This window comes from Cavia porcellus, unplaced genomic scaffold, assembly GCF_034190915.1.
Source record: "Cavia porcellus strain 051 isolate PalLab524CR breed Dunkin Hartley unplaced genomic scaffold, mCavPor4.1 scaffold_1, whole genome shotgun sequence".
NCBI classification, from domain to species: Eukaryota; Metazoa; Chordata; class Mammalia; order Rodentia; family Caviidae; genus Cavia; species Cavia porcellus.
Genome location: NW_026947484.1, coordinates 198,225,381 through 198,244,559, shown reverse-complemented (window position 1 = coordinate 198,244,559; position 19,179 = coordinate 198,225,381). Strand labels below are relative to the sequence as shown.

At 52.5% G+C, this 19,179-nt stretch overlaps 1 protein-coding gene across 13 annotated transcripts in view; it reads left to right on the top strand.

Moving 5' to 3' along the window:
• Dennd1a (DENN domain containing 1A) overlaps positions 1-19,179 on the top strand; it is a 489,363-nt gene that overhangs the window by 467,739 nt on the left and 2,445 nt on the right. For 7 of the 13 annotated variants that reach the window (XM_063227177.1, XM_063227157.1, XM_063227171.1 and 4 more), the window contains 3 exons: positions 2,752-2,840; positions 14,676-14,843; positions 18,227-18,485. In XM_063227177.1, coding sequence (XP_063083247.1) covers positions 2,752-2,840; positions 14,676-14,843; positions 18,227-18,485 — 516 coding nt within the window. The remainder of the gene's footprint in view (positions 1-2,751; positions 2,841-14,675; positions 14,844-18,226; positions 18,486-19,179) is intronic. The other 6 variants (XM_063227161.1, XM_023565475.2, XM_063227224.1 and 3 more) reach the window with 2 other exon arrangements.

The following is a 19,179-nucleotide window of genomic DNA, read 5'->3' as shown; positions in this document are numbered from 1 at the left end:
CGAGAAGTACTTTATAAGCTCTGTATTTATTATTTCTTGCTCACCATTAAAATCAAATGTACTCGGTGCTTTTGTATTCAATACACATTTAACCCTGCCGACTTAGATTTCTCAGATTTTAAATCCAGTGGGGGAATTGGCTGGCTTCCCAACTCTCCCCTCCGGTCCCCCTTGAACGGAGCTGGAAATCCCTGTTTAGCATTTTCTCCCCTGGCGCTGCTGGGATCCTAGCAGTGGTGGGCCCGCCCCTGATGTGTGCGGGTAGTTTTCTCCCTCTTTCCCACTCCCACCCCTACAAAGCACCCCTGAAAGAGGAATGTGATTGCTGAAATATGACGGGAGTTGTCTGCATCGTCTTGTGATCCTGGCTTAATTAAACCATTTTGTCTGTGTGTGCCTTTGGCTGGTTGTGGTTTGCTGCTGTGTGTGCTTGCGTGTGTGTGTGTGTGTGTGTGTGACAGAGAGAGAAAGAGAGAGATTCATGTGCCTACACCTCCATGCATGCTTTGTGTGTTGGTGAGACTGTGTATGGTGCAGTCCCCATGCCTCGGTGCTCCAGGTGGTTGTCTGTGAAGTTAATTTTGTGTCTGGCTTTGTCCACGGCAGTCAGGTGTGTGTGACTCCGGGTGGGTCTGGAACCGCGAGGGTGACTATCTCTGGTCGCCTGTGTCTCTCTCTCCCTCTCCTGCCCCCGCCCCTCCCCCTCTCTCCCTCTGTCTGTTTTATCATCCCTAATGAAGCAGTCTCCTCCATCGATCCTGCTGATTGCCAACCCATTCCTTTTGTTTGTTGGCGCTGAGCCATTCAGCGGCACTCTGACAGCTCAGCTCGTCTAATTAGCTCTGTTGTTCTTTTTCCCCATGTTTCACCACGTTGCAAGTTCAGTTGAAGTTGCCACAAACTTAATCCCCCCATTTCAGCCACAAGTTCACATTCTTAACCCGTCTTTATTGTAGCAAGGAGCAGCTCTGTGCAGGATGAGCTGACAGGCCTTAAAGTCTGGCCTTACTAGAATGCCTGGCCCAGACCCCCTGGGGCAGGGGCAGAACCGCTCCCCCACCCCAGCTGCAGCCCGCCTTTGCCTTGGTGGGGAACAGTCTGAGGGATCCTGCTAGCATGCAGATCCTGTTTGTGTTTGCCAAAGTCTGGCTGCGGCCAAGGAAACCAGCTCACAGTTAGCATGGGGAATGGGGATATATTCATTTACATATTCAGTAAATGTTGACTACATGTCTTCCGGGTGGTGGGCACCATGCTAGCAACAATGACAATAACAGTGACAGTCTTCTGTGCCCTGTAGATTTCAAGCAGCAACGTTCTATGTTTCTAAAAAACTCACTCAACTTCCAACTACTTATCAGGCACATTGCAAGAGGCTAGGAAGAAGACAACCCTAAAATTCATCTGCTAATTCAGAAGCACCCCCCCCCATCTTCCTTTTGTTGATTACAAGAAGGGGATATCTAGAGAAGCAAGATGAGCACTTATGAAGCACCCACCATGTCAGATCCCACACTGGGGCATTCTCTGGGCCCTGCCCTGTCTTTACACCTTCACAGCGGCCGTGAAAGACAACAGAGCAAGTCTGGTGGAATGCGTTTGGCTTCACCTCATCTCCAGTTTGCTCAACAAGGCTGGGCTCAGACTGGCCACTCCGCAAGAAAAACTTTGGTTGGATCGGACATGTGCAGACCCAAGGGGTTGATGAGATTCTACTATAAAGACTTGTCTTGTATGCAGCCAACCTCTGTTCTAAAGCCATTGTGCTGTGTTGCCCACAGATTGTTGAGGGCGAGAGTGGTGGGGCTGGGAGGCAGGCAGGAAATAGAGCGCGTGTGTCCTCTCCTTGCCTGTCATGTCCTCAAAACTCAGCAAGTGTGATGTTGCATCTGCAGGGAAAGTGAGCCCTCTCCACCCTCCGCAGTGATCAGTTGTTTTATTAGCAGTGAAATTCAGAGGGACTTTGTTAGCTTACCTCTCTCCTTGCCCTTCTCTGGCACTGGAAATGGTCAGAGATGGTGGTATGAAATGTAAAGCTATGCAGTGCTGATTGAACCAAATGAGTTGCCTTCGAAGAGCACCTAGAAATTCCTATAACACCCATCAGAGGTCTGGTGAAGGAAGGGTGCCTTTTCTCTGGGCCTTTGCTTTGGGTTTCAGAGGTGGCACCTTAGAATAACCAATCCATTTATCATCAGAGCACCAACTGTGAGCTTAGGAAGTGGCTCATTTCCTGGGACCCCTACTGCCACCCTCTGACTAGGTCTGCACTCAGAGTGTGGCCACACGACCGATCCCTCCTGGAGGACTGGCTCAGAGACCCCTGGAAAGCAAAAGGATGGGTTTAACCGGCATTCTCTAACACTGTTACTTGCTTTCCCCCTCCTATTTAGAAAGAAAAACTAAGCACCTGTAACTCAGTTAGAAAAAGAGCAAAATAATTGTGTACCCCCAAAACAAATCTGAGGGAAATTTTTTACTCGATGAGAATAAGGCTCTTGTTCTCTGAGTCCCTCATTGAGAGCACCTCCTGGAACTTTCACTGCAGCTCTGGGAGGCAGCTGGCAACACCGTCCAGTTAACATGTCTGTCCATTGCACATGAACTGGGAGCATTTCCATGACGAACGGGGGGCTTTTGTAGCCTGCACTTTGAAAATCCTAAACATTTCTTTTGGGGCTACTTCTCCAAAGCTTCAGAATGTCCCTATGTGGCTTTTCCAACTCATTCCTTCTTGGCTGACCTTTCCAGGTTCGCCCTCCCCGTCCTCATGTTGTCAAGAGACCGAAGAGCAACATCTCCATGGAAGGCCGAAGGACGTCTGTTCCAAGCCCTGAGCAGTGAGTACTGTTGCCCGCCTCCGGCCTGTGAGAACCCAACAGAGCAGTGCTTTGTGGCTGTCAGATCTGTAACCCAGCCTAAGCAGGTTCACAAAGAGGCCAGTTGGAAGTAGGGCTGGATCCTCCCTGCGTGTTCCTTCTGTTCCTCCCAGTAGTCACATCAGCAGAAGGCCCCAGAGACCAGGGAATCACTCCCCTGGGCTGGCTTTTGAGTGCCGAGGCCCACAAGGCAGCCCCAGGCTGCTTCTGGTAAGGATGTGGAGTCCTCAGGTAAGGGCTAGCAACCGCTCAAAGAGGCCACCTGGTTAACAAGGCCACCACCTTAGGCCGAGTGGCGTCCAAGGTCTCAGATCTGTGGCTCAGATCTGTGTATGGGGCTTCCTTACTCTCTGCCCGCTCCAGGCCCTTTGTGCATCTCCTTTGTGTTGCTACTGCTTCTCCTCTATGCTCTCAGACCTGGACCTCCTCAGAAGCAGGCCTGGGTGCAGGATGTCGCCTAGAACTGTCTCAGTCACTGGCCGAATGACCACAGGATAGATGAGGTGAATGAGTTCCCTGAAAGGGGTAAAACCAAAAGCTGCAGAAACCCAGACTCCAGAGCCATCTGGAGAAAGTAATGCCGCCTTCCTTTGTCCACAAGACACACGACCCTTGGGCCCTGCCCAGACAGCTCAGCAGGTACACACCGGCTTCCTGTGATGCCTTTAGCAAGTACAAGAATTCTTGGTCTGGGGTGGTTGAAGGAATCAAAAAAATTAGTCCTTTGAGTGGAAAAGGGAATGCCCCTCGTACCTGGCTTGCTTTCCAAAAACTTCTCAGGGACAGAAGTTAAGGGAGATGACCAGGCCTGGGTAAAATTGGAGCTAAAAGGAAGAGACGATTCGGAATGCTGAGCTGTGATCAAGCCCCGGTTGTGGTGCACTTTGTCTCCCAGGTCCCCTGCCTTCCAGGCTGACCCTGCCTGACTCCCAGGTCTTTGTAGAAGCAGCCCACCCCACAGCCCCAGACTTGCACAGAAAGCTCAGGGAGAGTGGGGCGAGTCTCAGGAGATGCATGGTTGTGTGCACTTGAAACACAGGGCTCCTGAAGTTGGGTGTAGGTTTAATTTACACACTGTACACAATGGGGCGGTGGGATTGCGGAAAAGCTCCCTGGCATGGACTGCGATTGCCCCCTTGTGGAGAGACTGCTCCATAGCTCCATACCTGCTCAGGCCTTGAAGATTTCTCCTGAGCAGGATGAAGTTAACATTTCTTTAAAGTCACCTCTTTAAAACTGAACTAAACCTTCTAGACACTGTACTGGGTTATGGGCCCACGAGTTTCTGAGCTGTAAACCCAGAATGCATTGCACAAACATCCCAGACCAAAAGTGCCCCCATAGTCTACCGAAAAGCATTACCCACGTTATGACCAGTTTCCTGATTAGAGCTTAAACTTGTATCAACGTTCATTTATGTTGTTGCTCTTCCAACCCCAGCACTAGGCGATGACTCCTGTGTGCCAGGGCCCAAGAATGCCATTGCCTGGGTGTCACCTGAGCTGTGCTGCTGTGACTCGTAGTTTCTTTTTGCATTGTGCCCATCTTAGATTTCTTTTCAGGAAGCACTAGGAGTTGAGATGAACAGTGGGGCCGTGGGGGCTACTTTAGGGAGCTGGCATACTGACAGTGGCAGCACAGGACAGGTCTTCTGTGACCACACCTCACAGGGGCTCAGGCCCCCCAAGAAGTAGAGAGAGACATTTTGGGAGACCGCCACAAGAGTTTCTCTTCACGTTTTCTTAATGAAGAGGGAGAGAGGCTGTGCTCCCGTGATGCCGGTGACATTTCTGGTGCTACCCCAGTGTTTTCCTGCATCTCTTCCATGTGGCTGCCCCTCCCCCCACATGCTCCTCTACTTCCAAATGCCATGTCACAACAGCGCTTGGATGTGTTTTTCTCAACTGTCATCAGCTCCAGCTGGCAAGACCAACTTCTTGAAACACAGGAAGCATCCAGCGGAAAATATTTTAATAAAACAGACTCCTCATAAAATATTGTTCTGGGGAAAAGGAAACCAGCTCCACCAATCTGTCAGCATTGTGTTAGGAGATTCGAGAAGACGAGCCGGCAGGCAGGAGCCAGAGCTTAATGGGCCTTTGTCAAGGGTGGTTCTGTGTCGGGTACATGGTCGCAGGGCCTGGCCCTTTCATCTGGCCTGGATTCTCTTGAATCCTGGGTCTTCATCTCTGCCGGGAATATCAAAGTGCATCGGAAACAGAGGATTTGGGCAGCACAAGGGGATGCGGGATCTTTGAAGCTGAGGGGGAGATTCCGTCCTTCCGGCTTCTTGCCCCCACCCTTACTTCCAGTAGCACATTCCGTAATTAACTTCACGGCCAGCAAGATGGAGCTGATTAAGAGTGCAGCCGCTGAGCATTCTGGGATCCTTTAAGGCCAGCAGCAGTGGCCACAGCTCGCAGCCCAGTCCGTCGATGAAGTCTGTTCCTTCCTTTCCAGCTGATGTCCCTCCGTCCATTGCTCCATCTGTGCATTCATGTGTCAGCTCATTCACCAACTATCTTTGAAAACCTGCTAGGTACACAGCATGTTGGAGAGGAGGCCCTAAAGGCAGTTCCCATGGTGACTCTGTGCGGACTTGCGTTTGCCCAAAATGAAATTTTCACCCATCAGATTTTCTTCCTGTATCAGGAGTCGGTTTCCTAGCCCGCATGGGGCCCTTTGTTGGCATTAGGAAGAACATTTCTGAGAGATTTCTGGAGAAACCCTCTCTCTGTTTTTCAGTTACCATTAGCTGATTAACATGCAGTCTGCATTTCTCTCCAAGTACCAGCTCCTTCCCTTATTTTTTAGAGGAGAACTGGAGGAATGCCCTCACCATCAGGAGAGGCCTGGCCTAAATACCAGTCAGCAGGAGCACGTGGGAGCCCCTCACTGCCCTACACCCTATGAGGTCACCTCCCAAATTGGGAGCACAGACTCAGGAAAGCCATTTGACCTCCTTGAGACAGGGCTCATGGGGCCCAGTTGTGATCTGGCTTTGCCCCAAGCAGTTCCATATCCTAAAGTGGCTTTCCCAGCTCGTCACCCCTCCCCTCAGGTTCCCTGGAGCTCAGAGTTGGGAACCAGAGGGCCCTCCCATTCTGCCACTGCCACAGAGCAGTGTTCTCGGCGCCTTAGTGTCTGTTGGGAAGGAGAGGAGTAGCATTTGCTGACCATCCCTTGAGATTGTGAAGTAGGTGGAGCTTTCGCGTTGGGCACGTGGAGAAGCTGAGGCTCAGGAAGTGATCTTTGGTAACTTGCTTGGGGTCTTGGGGCCAGACAGCAGTGAGTTTGGCTGCATGATAGCAGAGACCTGGCCCTTTCTTCACTGCCACCTTTCTAGTTAACACCAAATGCTTCTGTCCACTCTTAGTAGTGAGGATGTGGCCACTATGGTGGGCACCATGTAGACTAAACACCTGTGGACCCGCTAGAGTGGGCGTTGGTGGTGTCCAGCCAGAATATGTCTGACCCCAGCTTCTTTCCCTCCCAATTGGCAAGATGCTGAGGACTGCAGCCAGCCTAGAAAGCCAGCAGGGCGATCAGGATGGCCTGCACTCAAGACCACAGACTGTGCAGACTGGGCAAGGGTGGGTGGCCACGCTGACCCCAAGTGTTTCTCTCACCAGGCAGCCTAACGTTTGTTCCCTGCTGGGAGGAGGCAGTAGAGCCAGGGACGGTGGCCCTCACATAGCAGCGGAAAGCATGGAGGGAGATGGTGTGGCTGTTTGCTCATCCCAGGGATGGAGCTTGTGGGGAGAGCTGGCCGGGTCCAGTCCTCATGGCCTGCCCTCGGCGCCCTCTGCTAATGCACTGCCTGCCCATGGCTGAGGCGCAGAACACCTGCGCTCCTCCTGACTAGGTCCATTCCAAGTCTACTCTTTTCAAGTGATTTTCGTTTCTGTTTATTTATCAGAATGATCCAGTAATCTCATAGACAACTTGAAACTTAGGGGAAAGAGAGAAAATCATTCTGAATCTAACTGCTTTCATTCAACCATGAGTGTACATTTCTACAGATCCGTTCCTGGCCCTTTTTCTGTATTTTTTTTTCAGAATTCCACCTTCCTTACAAAAATCCCTTTATGGCCTTGTTATGTGTGTTCTTGTAACTGCTGTCCTTTGTGCCCACAAAGGATTGATGGTATGTGTGTTTAGGGTTTGCCCAAACTGCTCCTCATACTAGGTCTTTAGATATGAAAAAAGCCAGGTAAATATACCTCCTCTCAGGGCCTTGGTTTATTTTATATCATTATAAGGTTTAGAATTAACAACTATTGTTAGCTGAGAACTATGTGCTAAGCACTTCACATATAGCATTTTATTTAATCTTCATGAGAAATTTGGGGGACAGGGTAGGTATTATAAGCACATTTTGTAGAAGTAACTGAACCTCCAAGGGGTTATTGCTACACTTATTTATACAACTAGTTAGCAGCAGAGCTGAGTTTCAGACACCTCTCTTGAGTGCCAGTGCCTGTATACTTAACCCGTCGCATAGGAAGATGTCTGCCCCGTACTGCTAAGTCACTTTCTGAAAGAGTAGCAGCACCTTATACACCCCTCAGGACTTAACTCCAGAAATCCAGGAACTGCTGTTCAAACTCCACAGGATGACATAAAGCACTCCAGGTGCGCCAGCTGGGAGAGTCCATGCGCCACACAGCCGGCCGTGGCTGCCGAGGAGCTGAGTGTCTGAATTGTACCACGTGACTCCGGTGCCAAGACCTCAGAAGATTCAAATAAAACTAGGAAAAGCTGCCAGGGGCATTTAGAGAGAGTCCTTCCCAAAGCCCAGATCTCAGAACACTTTGCCTCTGTTGAGCACACTCACTTGGTGACAGAGGATGACGTGCTGCCTTGGTACAACAGCTGTGCCCCTCTCACACGGACACCATTCGCTTGAGGCTGCCTGCACAGCCCAGAGCCAATTTGGGCTGAAGCAGTGAGGAGGAGACTGCACTGGTGCGCAGGCCAGCCTCTAGCTTCACCTGGGTCAGCCACCAGCCTGGGGGCTCGGCTGGGTCTCCTTGCCCTCTGCTTTTGACATGAAGACTGTTAGCGTCCCAAGGCTTGTGGTTTGCAAAACTGCCCAGTAAGATACAGCCATATCCTACGTCAGCACAGCACACAGCCCCCCCACCTCACCCCTTGCAGTGACTGCTGTGGTCTCAGCACTCTCTCCGGACAGTGTCTCGTGCTACAAGCCCCCAGGTGCCCTGGATAAAGCATGGAACTATACTGGTTTTTTCTTTATGTCTTGTACATGCATAAACACCCCCAGCAGGCTGTGAGCTCTTCCAGTGCAGGGGCTATATCCTTTCACTTTGACTCTGCAACTCCCAAACCAGAGCCTAGCTCAGATTGCTACTCTGCGGATGTGTCCGGAATGAATGAACACAGGAACCAGTAAAGTACCTGCTTACAGCCCAGCACCCCGGAGATTGGGGCAGGTGTCTGTTAACAGACAAACACAAATATGTAGAGCACCTTCTAGGTGCCAGGTGTTGTCAGGATGTGGCTGTGAAGCTTCCAGACTGAACTGTAAAAGCTAGGACTTGCTGTCAGCCCCAGAAGAAAATCTCCAAGATGCCAGCTGGGCCCTGGGCCCCAGGGGGTCTAGGGCAAGCTGTCTTGGCGCTACCCCCTGGCAGGCTGCCAGGACCCACTGCTTGAGCAGCCAGCAATCCAAACACCCGAGCAGAAGGTCAGAAACCCAATTAGCAGGGCCAGAGGCTCTTGACCTAACTCACACCCCACCCCCTGCTGATGGATTCTGAGCCATGGACACAAAGCCAAGTCTGAAGCCAGACACACAGCCTGAGCCCAGGATGGAGAAGCAGTGACTGCCAGGGAGCCCCCAGTGATCCACAGCAGCTCAAGAACCACAGAGCCCAGAGGACCCACCTGCATCCCCCCACTTCAGCCTGGCTGCTTGGAAGAAAGGACCTCTCTCAGGAGCTGTCAGTCCAGAGGAAATGCATTCCCACTGGAAAACTAAGCCTTTGGGTTCCTTAGGGAAAGGAGCTCCCATCCTTGAGAGATTTCTGATTTCTTTCATCTCTGAAAGACCTTGTCGTCTCACTGAGACCCCAGCCTCTTCCAGATTCTATGTCACCACTTCTCAAGGGCCAATTATGTGGCCAGTACCTTCACACACATTATGTTGGTTTAACCCCCCTGCACCTCCAAAATCTTCCCAGCCAGGCATCATCAGCCCCACCAGCCTGAAGGAGCCCCGACTCTAATGCATGGAATGACCGGCCCCTGTCCGATGTGCGCCACTTTCTCACCCCCATCACTGTTGCCATGCATGCATGCCGTCCACAGGACCTCACCCTCAGCAGGCAGTGGCCATCCTCATGGTGAGGGGACAGTTTTTATGAACACACTGGTTGAAACATAATTCAATAGATGCATGAGCAAAGTTGAAAAGGCAAAACACATGGCCAACCCAGGAGAGAGACCCAGATATATCCAGCTAGAGTGGCTTTCTGCCCCGACTACCTGCCACCTTGAGGCCTCAGGTCACCCCAATCTTGCCCGTGGCCTTTAAACCTCGTGCTATTATGGGCCCACCCCGCCAAGCCCTCCATCCTCTTCTGAACTCCCCAGGACAATATCAGATGCCCTCGCTTGTGCTCTCAGTGCCACCTGCAAGCCCTAAAACAGGCCTCTGTGCTCAGAGTGAAAAGCCTAACGCCCACACTACCTCCCAGAGAGCTGTGGCCAAGAGCCCCTGAGCCACGGACCTCCACATATACTGTCCCTCAGGAAGCAAGTCTAAAGGGACCTGGCCTCCCAGGCTCGCCCATTGCCACCACGTTGTCTTACTGACAGCCAAAAGCTCTTATTCTGCTGGTGACCTGTGACAGCTTGGTGATCCCACTCCCCATTCAGTGGGTACCCGCACAAAGCAAAGGGCAGAGGTCTGCATGCTATTTAGCATCTGTCTCCCGCTCTTCTCCCTCACACCAGCAGCCCTGGCTTCTTCCCTGGGCTGCTCATCAATGGGTCCCATGCTAGATGGAGCTTTCTCTGTTGATCCTGAGCCATACTGGTTCCCCTGAGACCCTCAGTCTTATTCTAGAATTTAACCCACTACTAAGGTGCAGTCTGGAGGGCTGACCCTGCATCCTGGCCATGAAGAGAAGCCAAGTGAAGGTCTCAGATGATTTCCATGTGCTAACTTGTCCCCACCTGAGGGCTCCCACCCTGATAGACGGGGACCATCTTCTCAGCCCTCAGCATCTAAGGGTGACCCTGCACACAACACAGATTCCTAGGTCTCTTGGCTGGCAAGTGGATGTGGATGTATCTGTGAATGATGAGTGAATATTCACAACGCACTAAGCACGCTACAAAGTCCTTTGCAAAAATTTTCATTTTAACCTTCATGAGAAGACTTTCAGGAGGGCTTTAGAATCTCTGTTTGAGATCCAGGAGGCAAAGTAACTTTTCCCAGTGCCTCGGCTAGGAGGAGGAGGAAGATAGAAGATAAACAGACCAGCCTCAGCTGGGCAGCAGGCCCTGGCCTCATCCGGAGGCTTTCTCTGCTCATCACAGGACAGGAGCCACATCACTGAGGGACGCAGGGTGACCAAGCCATTTACCAAGTGGAGACCCTTTGTGCTGGAGTGAAATGATCCTTTAAAAAATGATCACCGGCTCCCCTTCATTACCTCGAGAGACCGAGTCCTGCCTGAGTTCTTCCCATCTTTATCTCAAGTACATTTAAATGTCAATTAAATTTGAAATATCTACATTTGTCAGCATTTCATTTTGGGCCAGCGTGACGTGCTGCTGATTTGTCCACACGATGTGACACATGAAAAAAACTCTGGAGATGCAGATCTTCCTCATTAAAAAATAAGCCGGCGCGGTCCTGGCACAGCGGAGAGCACAGAGCACATCCCCGCTTCCTGACGCCGTATCTCTGACATGGTATTTAAAAAGGAACAGCCTCGCCTGTCACCACTGTCACATGCGTGCGCTAACCGGCGACACGTTAAACCAAACATTAGAAAGGGCTCGGGAGTCATCTGCACGGGAACTCTGCGCCGAGCACGGCACGCAGAGGGGGCAGCCCAGGGACGGTGGGGTCCGAGCGGTGATGGACAGCGAGCCTTTCTCTCACACCGAGACAACGGCAGCCCTCGCTGGGTAGCCAGGTCCGCAGCGCCCTGGCTTTCCACAGGCAGCCTTTGTGTGTAATAAAACCCAGGCAAGTGGTGGGTGGCAGACTGCAGGGGAGTCGCTGAATTGGGTTAATGAGGGAAGAGGTACATTTTTCCCCCATATTCTGCCTTAAGCTAATAAAAAATTTAAACCTGGACGTTTTCGATGGTTCATCCTTTATCTCTGACAAATATCTGACTGTATGTTTCATGGGAGAACAATGAGCAGCTGAATTTAAATAAGTTTATTTAAAATCTCAGCTTTCATTAAAAGTGGAAAGGGAAACACCCTACCTCTCATTTCATTGTTTCAGATCCAGAGAACTGAAAAAGCAGGATCTCACGGTGGTTTAGAGTCAGGCAAATCTAGATTCAGTTCCGCACTCTACTTTCGGCTGCTGTGTGACCCCAGACAAGGAACAGCCCCTGTCTGAGCCTGGGCTTCTTTGTCTGTCATGAGGAATTAGTGAGAAATTGTGTGGGCAGCATTTGGCCCAGTGCTTGGAAGTTCTAGTTCATCACCCATGTGGCATGGACATGAAAAGCCTCTGGTCTGATCTGCCCAGATCATGTGGTAAGTTTTACCCCGGGCCCCATTGCTCGGGAGACACCCTTGGGCTCCTGTTGAAGCCACTGCCCAAGCAGCTGGAAGTGGAACCTGGTTTGTGGGCTGGAAAGGGAGGCCTCCCCTCCTCTCCTCCCTCATCCCTGACCACACCCTCACCCTTGCTCCGGCCCATTTTGGACTCAGCAGTCTGACTTAATGGTGACTCGGGCCTCACAGTCCAGCAAGGTCTCTTCACTCTTCTGTGAATCCAGGAGATTCCTGGCAGGCTTAGTGGCATTTAGAAAACGCACAAGCTGTGATCTGTGCTTCGTTGTCAGAGATAAAGGAGGGAGCCGCGCTTAGGCAGGCATTGGAAAAGCATCCATGGTGGATCTGAGGACTGCTAGGAGCCTCCTTCCCCTGGCCTGTGCAAGGCTAGGGTCTCCCTCGGGTCCCTCTGCTGCCGTCCCTCTGACAGGAAAGTAAGGGCTCTAGAGATGAACATCCTGGGCTGGAATTCCTGTCGGTCACTTCCAGGCTGAGTCACTGGGTCACATCTCTGACCCTCACCATGACCCCAATGTTCATCCGTTGCTGAATTTGTTCACAGTGAGAAGCGGCATAGTGTGTCTTGGTTGGGTGCACAGCTGGTGGGCGCTTGGATGGATGGACTCACAAAGGCCTCCAAACCTAGACTCTGTCTTTCCTGCTAGGCTGCTGGAAGGGCGGGGAGGCATACGCAAAACACCAGCACAGCAGCTGCTCCTGGATGTTATTTTGATCCTTTCTTCCTCAAGCTTCTGCCTGCCCTGTACCTGACCGCTGAAGTAGGGGGAGGGGGAGGCACAGGTGTAGGGAGAGGCCCAGGCAGTGCTGAAGGCCAAAGCAGCCTTCACCCCACCCAGCACACCTGGCTGCTCCACACTCTGCTCCTTCCTGCCCTCGCCTGCACAGGTGCACCCTTTTGCTGGAGAATGGCGGTGCCCCACAACACCCGTTAGGGCATCCCGCAAGTCTGAGTGTGCTCACTCCTCCCTGTCCACTCTGGATTCCCTTGCCACACAGCGGCTGCCGCAGAATCACAGAGGAGTGGCAGACTTGCAGATTTTAAGCCAGAGTGACAGGGTCAGCTTTGTGATTCAAAACAAGGTTCTGGTAGCTGTGTGGAAGTGACCCGCTTTGCTAGAAAGCAGCAGAAACCAGGCCTTGCCCTGAGGCTGGTCAGGTATGATTCTGAGTCAGATCTTCCAGCCGTGGCACTGGGGCCACAGAATCACCCATCAGGGCCCATGGGGCTCTAGTCCAGGAAGGGCTGAGCCAGCAGCCATCAAGGTGACCTAGGCACAGAGGAGGGCAGAACAGTGTGGCCCACAACCTCCTGGTGCATGACCCTCAGCCAGCTGCTTCCCTGCAAGTCCTCAACCTCCGCTTAAGGGCAAACAGCCTGGCTGTCCTGCAGGGACAGTGGGAGGGAACAGGGGCACAGGTGTGACAGCACCAAGACTTTAGTGGCTCTGGGAGCCAGTGCTAGGTAACAGCTGAGCCAGTGACCGCAGAGCCAGTGCAGCCCAGTGCCATCTCTGCTGAGGGCAGCTGCATCCCTGCCTGCTCCGAGGCTGTGTCCTCTCGCACTTGTTTGGGGCACATTGTTTCTGCCTGGCAAAAACCTCAACGGACTCCCATGATATTCCTAAAGGAGGCTGCTGCGGCTGGCAAGAGAGGAGAGGAGTGGGGCTGCCCCACACAGGCACCCGGCCTTCCCCACTATCTCCCCAAACTTCCCCATCACTTCCTGCGATTGGCAGAGCAGGGGCAGCCCACTCAGCAGGGTGAGGCATGGACACCCGTGGCCCATCCCATCGAGGCCCTGGTCTGTGTATAATTCATAGAAGCTGGGCGTGGGGCTTTTCTGGGCTGTGTATGTGTTTGTTTATAGAGGCAGAGCTCACAGGTGGCTGACAAGGGAGATGTATTTTTTATAACAATGAATATTTAATTTCCACATCACAGATGAAAAAGACTCTCTGAAGAAGCATCCAAGGGAGACTCCAGAGAGCAGCCGCTAATCAGCAAAGGGCCTTCTCGCGAGGGCTCCTCCGCGTGGCTCACTTCTTTTCTTTAACTTTTTTCTTTTTTCCTGACTATTGAAGTAGGTACGCTCACGGTAGAAAAATAAAAAGACGCAGGTGAGGGCAGTCCCTCGGAATCCCAGCAGCTATTACTGACATTTAGGCTCGTGCCCTGCCAGCCACTTTCTCCATGCACTTTTCCACACACAGATGCCAGGGAATCAGCCCCCAATGTGGCACAGGGTGCCACAGTCCACAGATGAGGCACCAGGGATGTGGCACCGGGGATGTGGCACCAGGTACCGCAGTCCACAGATCCTCAGGCCCCTGACCTGAACCGGGCGGTGTTTGCACAGATGCCGCACAATCCTCCCACAGACTTCACCTCACCTCCGCTTAGTACATGGCTTATTATACCTAAGCCAGTGTAACCCTGGAGGAATGGCGACCCGGTACGGTGTAGCAAATAATACAGTGGCTAGGGCAGGGGGAGTCGAGACAGTACTGATGCGGTTTCTTTTTCCAAATATTTGCAACTCACAACTGACTGAATTGCACAGCTGTGGATCCTACAGATGTGGGTGTGTTTCACGGGAGGGTAACATTCAGCCAATTGTGCTGGATTCCTACTGCTGAAAGTTGAAGTGACTCTATGTTTGTTTAGTTTTTTATAAGCTAAACTTTGTTTGCTTATTTGTTTAGCCATACAAGGGAGCCGCCAGGGCCTTGGCCCGCTGAGCTGCCAGGTGCATGCTTTAACCTGACAGACAGCAGGGTGAGCACCTCTGGCCTAGAGGCTCTGCTGTACTGAAGGTTTCCTGCGCAAGTGGAGGGACAAGGTGGTAGCTGACGGAGCGCAAGCATGGGGCTCCTGACAAGGACGGCAGCGGTGTCCTTCCTGCTCACCGTGTGCCCTGTGGCCTCCTTCCTGCCCTCTGCATGGAGACGTGACGGCGCCCTAACTGCCTGTTCTCTTCTTTCTTGTCTTCCTCCACCCCAGCCTGGTAAAGCCTTTGCGACACTATGCGGTCTTCCTCTCCGAAGACTCCTCTGACGATGAATGCCAGCGGGAAGAGGCCCCGAGCGCTGGCTTCACCGAAAGCTTTTTCTTCTCCGCTCCCTTTGAATGGTCTCTCCTTCCTCCTTCCAGCTCCCCGGGCTCGGCTTGGTGACTCTCAGGGCCGCGTGGGGGCGCGGGGCTGGTGCTGCTTGCTGTGGTATGCAGGGAGGGTTCCGGAGTCCAGTGCCCTGCGGGTCCCCTCCAGTGGAGTGAGGTGACAGGCTGGGGTGGGGGCATTGGTCCCCTGTCCTCCTAAGAGGGAGCGAATTTGACTGTTAATGGAGCCAGTGGCCATGAGGAACTGGCTGTTGATGCCTGAGTCCTCCTTTATCTGGCACAACATGGAAAGCCATGGAAATGGAAATCAGATTTTAAGTTTAAAAAAGAAAAAACGTGAGGGGTTTTAAATTTTTGGTTTTTTTCCTGCTGTACTAGGAATTAAACCCAGGGCCTGAGGCGTGTTAGGCAGGTACTTTACCTCTTTTTTTTTTTTTTCTTTTTTTTTGAGACAGTGTCTCACCAAATTGTCCAGTTTGATCTCAAATTTGTGATTCCTCCTGCCTCAGCCTTAGAGTAGCTGGAATTACATGTGTATACCATCATGCCCAAACAGAATATGTATATTAATTAATACAGCATATTTAAATGGTTTAATCTACCTGATTTTTTTAAACATACAACTTAAAAATTATTTTTGTAACTGTGAGCCTCATACTAATTACAAATAGCTTTTTTTTTTCTTTTGGCGGTAATAAGATTGAATGAAAACATCAATCTTTGCACTGAGCTGCATCACCAGCCCTTTTTTACTTTTGGTTTTTATTTATTTTATTCTGAGACAGGGTCTTGCCCAGGCTGCCTCAAACTTGACCTCTTCCTGCCTCGGCCTCCCAGAATGCTGAGGTTACAGTGTGTACTGTGATGCTGCCTGGCTACAACAGCAGTTCTTTCGTTTTCTTTTCAATCTTTTTGTTTTCTTTTCAGTGCTGGGGATTAAACTCGGGGCCTTCACACAGCTACATTATCGCCCTGTTTTGAAAGAGGTTCTTGTCAAACTCCCCAGGGCAGATTTGAGCTTGCAATCTTCCTGCCTCGGCCTCCCCAAACACTGGGATTATGGGTGTGTACCACCACACTGGCTCAAAAAACTTTTTAAAAAGTTAACCATTTTATAAAAAGAATGGAGTGGTTGGCTGCCCATCCCGGCTACATTATCAGTAGTGCCTCTCTCCTTGCCAGTTCTTACCCTCCACCCACAAGTTTTTCAGAGCTGGGACTGAGCACAGAGACAGCTTTGGTTTGTTTTCTCCTTGAAAAGTCACACAATGCTGGTACTGGGAGCCTCTAAGGGCAGGGCACAGCCCAGTGCACCGTGGCCTTCTGGGCGTGAGCTGGGCCACTCCACAGAGAGGGCCTTCTCCTCCGCTCCCCACCATTCCCTCCGCCATCCGTGGTTCCCAGCAGCCCTCCCTGCCGTGCCTGCCTCCTGCCACTTTCCAGGTTAGAAAAGGGCAGCCTGACTCAGGGTGACCCCAGCTTCCCAGGCTGCCTTCTCTGCATGTTAATCTTTTCAGCGTTTTCAAACTTAGCCTTGTCTGGGGCTGGGGATTTAGCTCAGCGGCATAAGAACCTGCCTTGTAAGCAGGCAGTTGTGAGTTCGATCCCCAGTACCGATAAAAATGAAAAAAGACCAAAAAAAAAAAAAAAAAAGAAACTTAGCCTTGTCCTAGGCAGCAGTCTTTATGATACCACAGGTTTATGTGTTAGCGGTTATTTCCATCACTAACTAGAACACAAACAGAAGAACTGGGATGGGAAATCTACATCCATTTGTCCACTTAAAAGCATCTTGCAGGGAAAGGCAGCCAGCTTGGATGATGCCCCATGGTGGTCTCCCTGGGGAAATGGTGGTCCCAGCAGGGCCTATGGCCCATGATGTTTTGGGTATCTTAACTGCCCATGCTCCCCTCCTCAGCCTGAGACCTCTGCTTAGCATGGTCTCATGTCTCGTGTGTGCGCGCGCAGATTTAAAAGGGAAGAGCCCACCCTACCTCAGCAGAAAAACAGTTAAAGAGAATGCTGTTTCCCTGCTTTCCTGTATTCCTTTCATTATGTTCAAACTTGATTCAAGGCTGGCTCTTCAGTTCCTTGGTCCCAGGGCTTGGGTAGAGTGAGGGAAGGGCTTGCAGCCTCTCAGGCTTAGCTTCTGTTTGTACCTCTTGCCAGATGCTGCAAGCCACTTCCTGTCGCTGAGCTTCCGTTCCCTCATATGTAAAGTGGGGTGCAGGCCCTGCTCCCTGAGCGGCTGGCATTGCTAGGGGCGCCTATGGTGCAATCTGATAGAGCCCCTCCTCTCCCAAACCACAGCGGCCTGGTTCCTTCCGTGTGAGCCTACTCATAGCCAGCAGGTGGCGCGCTCTCCACGTTACCCGGGCCAAGAGCACAACTGCTCCGACTCTGGCAGGCGCCTGCTTGGCACTGGCCTGGGGGTTCTTAAGGCCGGGTTCACCTGGGCATAGCTTCTCCAGGTAACAGCGGGGCCTAGGCACCTGTTACCTACCCCTGGCTCCCATGCAAGGTCTTGATATGGAAACATACAGATGTATCTTTGGGGTTGCGGGAGTGTTTGTTTTTTTGACAGAATCTTACTATGCAGTTCAGGCTGGCCTCAAACTCACTGGGTAGCCCAGGCTGGCCAAAACTCACAGCAATCCTCCTGCCTCAGCCTCCCAATTGCTGAGATTACAGGTGTGAGCCACCATGCCTGGCTTGTGGAAACAGAAAGCTGGCAGCACAGGGCCACCCATAGTGGTCTCACTTGCTGGTGAGTTCTGCTGCTGCCACCAGCTTCTGCCTGCAGTGCGCCAGGCCCTATGCCTCACCACCACTCCCTATGCAGCTGAGGCTCAGAGATGTTAAGTGACTTGCTGGGAGTGGGGGGAGTGACTTGCTTGAGTTCCCACAGCAAGACACAGCCCGGGCAGGGCTAGCACAGTTGGAGGCCACAGCATGCCCCCAGAGGATCCTGGGGCCGGCCAGGGGCTGGCCCCTGGAGCGTTTCCAGCTCGGCTCCCCACAAGCTGGTCACACCTGGTTCTGGCTACTTGTCAATCACCAAATGGCAGAGCAGGGTGGGGACAGGAGCAAAGCCACCCCCACCCATCACACCACCACCACTGCCACCCGGCTACTCTTCTCCTATTGCCAACAGTTATAGGAAAAGATGCCTGGTTCTAAGGGGACTGAGTGGGCCCCTCAGGGCTGGTGAAGGCCAGTGTGACTCAGCCAGGTCCCAGAGCAAGCGCTGAGTCGGCTTCTGCCTGCTCTGTCCCAGCACTTGGCTCCTGCCTTGCTCCTGCCCAGGGTCTGGCCCAGACAGGGGCCCCAGGACATGCTCCTGTCCCCAGCAGCTCTGGGTGTAGTCCCTGGGGGCTGCCTGCTCCCCTGTGGATGCCCTGGATGGGAGAATCCAGCCTGCTGTCTCCTCCCAGGCCACAACCGTATCGGACACTCAAGGAGTCAGACAGCGCAGAAGGTGATGAGGCAGACAGTCCCAAGCAACCATCAGGAGAGCCCAGGCCCCCCGTCCCCGCCCCCCCTGACCGGGCTGCCAGCATCGACCTCCTGGAGGACATCTTCAGCAGCCTGGATGTGGAGGCCCCAGTTCAGCCCCTGGGCCAGGCAAAGAGCATGGAGGACCTGCGGGCCCCCAAAGACTTGCCAGAGCAGCCAGGGACCTTTGACTATCAGGTATGGCGTGGACCGGGGAGGCATCTGCTGCCACACCTGCCACATAGGAGGCAGAGCCCCCAAGTCACAGTGCGGGAGACCGAGGAAGGCATCCCTCAGCCAATGCTTAGAGGACAGTTGACCACAGACCCCGCTGACTGGGCCAGCCCCTGACAGGGTCCTGGAGAAGATGCTAGCGCCCGGGTAGAAATCTGCTGCCTGCTTCTGTTTGTGAAGCAGAGGTAGGTGTTGACCCTGTGGACCTGGGATTGCTCCCAGCCGTACTCTGGCTCCCTGGAAGAGCCTTTGGGTCAGAACTCCTGGTAGATTCTAGATTATTCTTGTGTGGCCACCAATCTCCCACTGTGACTTCCCATCCATCCCACCCCCTCTCTGTGCCGCCCTTGAAGTCACTGGTTCACACTGTGCCATAGGGGTATAGGTGCCACAACTCATGGCTAAGAGCAGGGAGTGACTTCAGCCAGGCCGAGCAGCTTGGAAATGGCAGAGCCAGGACTCCAGTCTGGCCCTCCTCTTTCCACCACCCAGGTGCCCTCACCCAGGCACAAAGCCTGCCCTGCCCTCCCGAGTGTGACCGAAGGGGCCATGTGCTCTAAAAGTTAAAAGGACTGGAGCAGTGGAAGGTCAGGAGATAAAAAGTCTTCCTAAAACGATGTGTGATTCTCACCGGTGCAGAAGGATGAGCGTGTCCTGC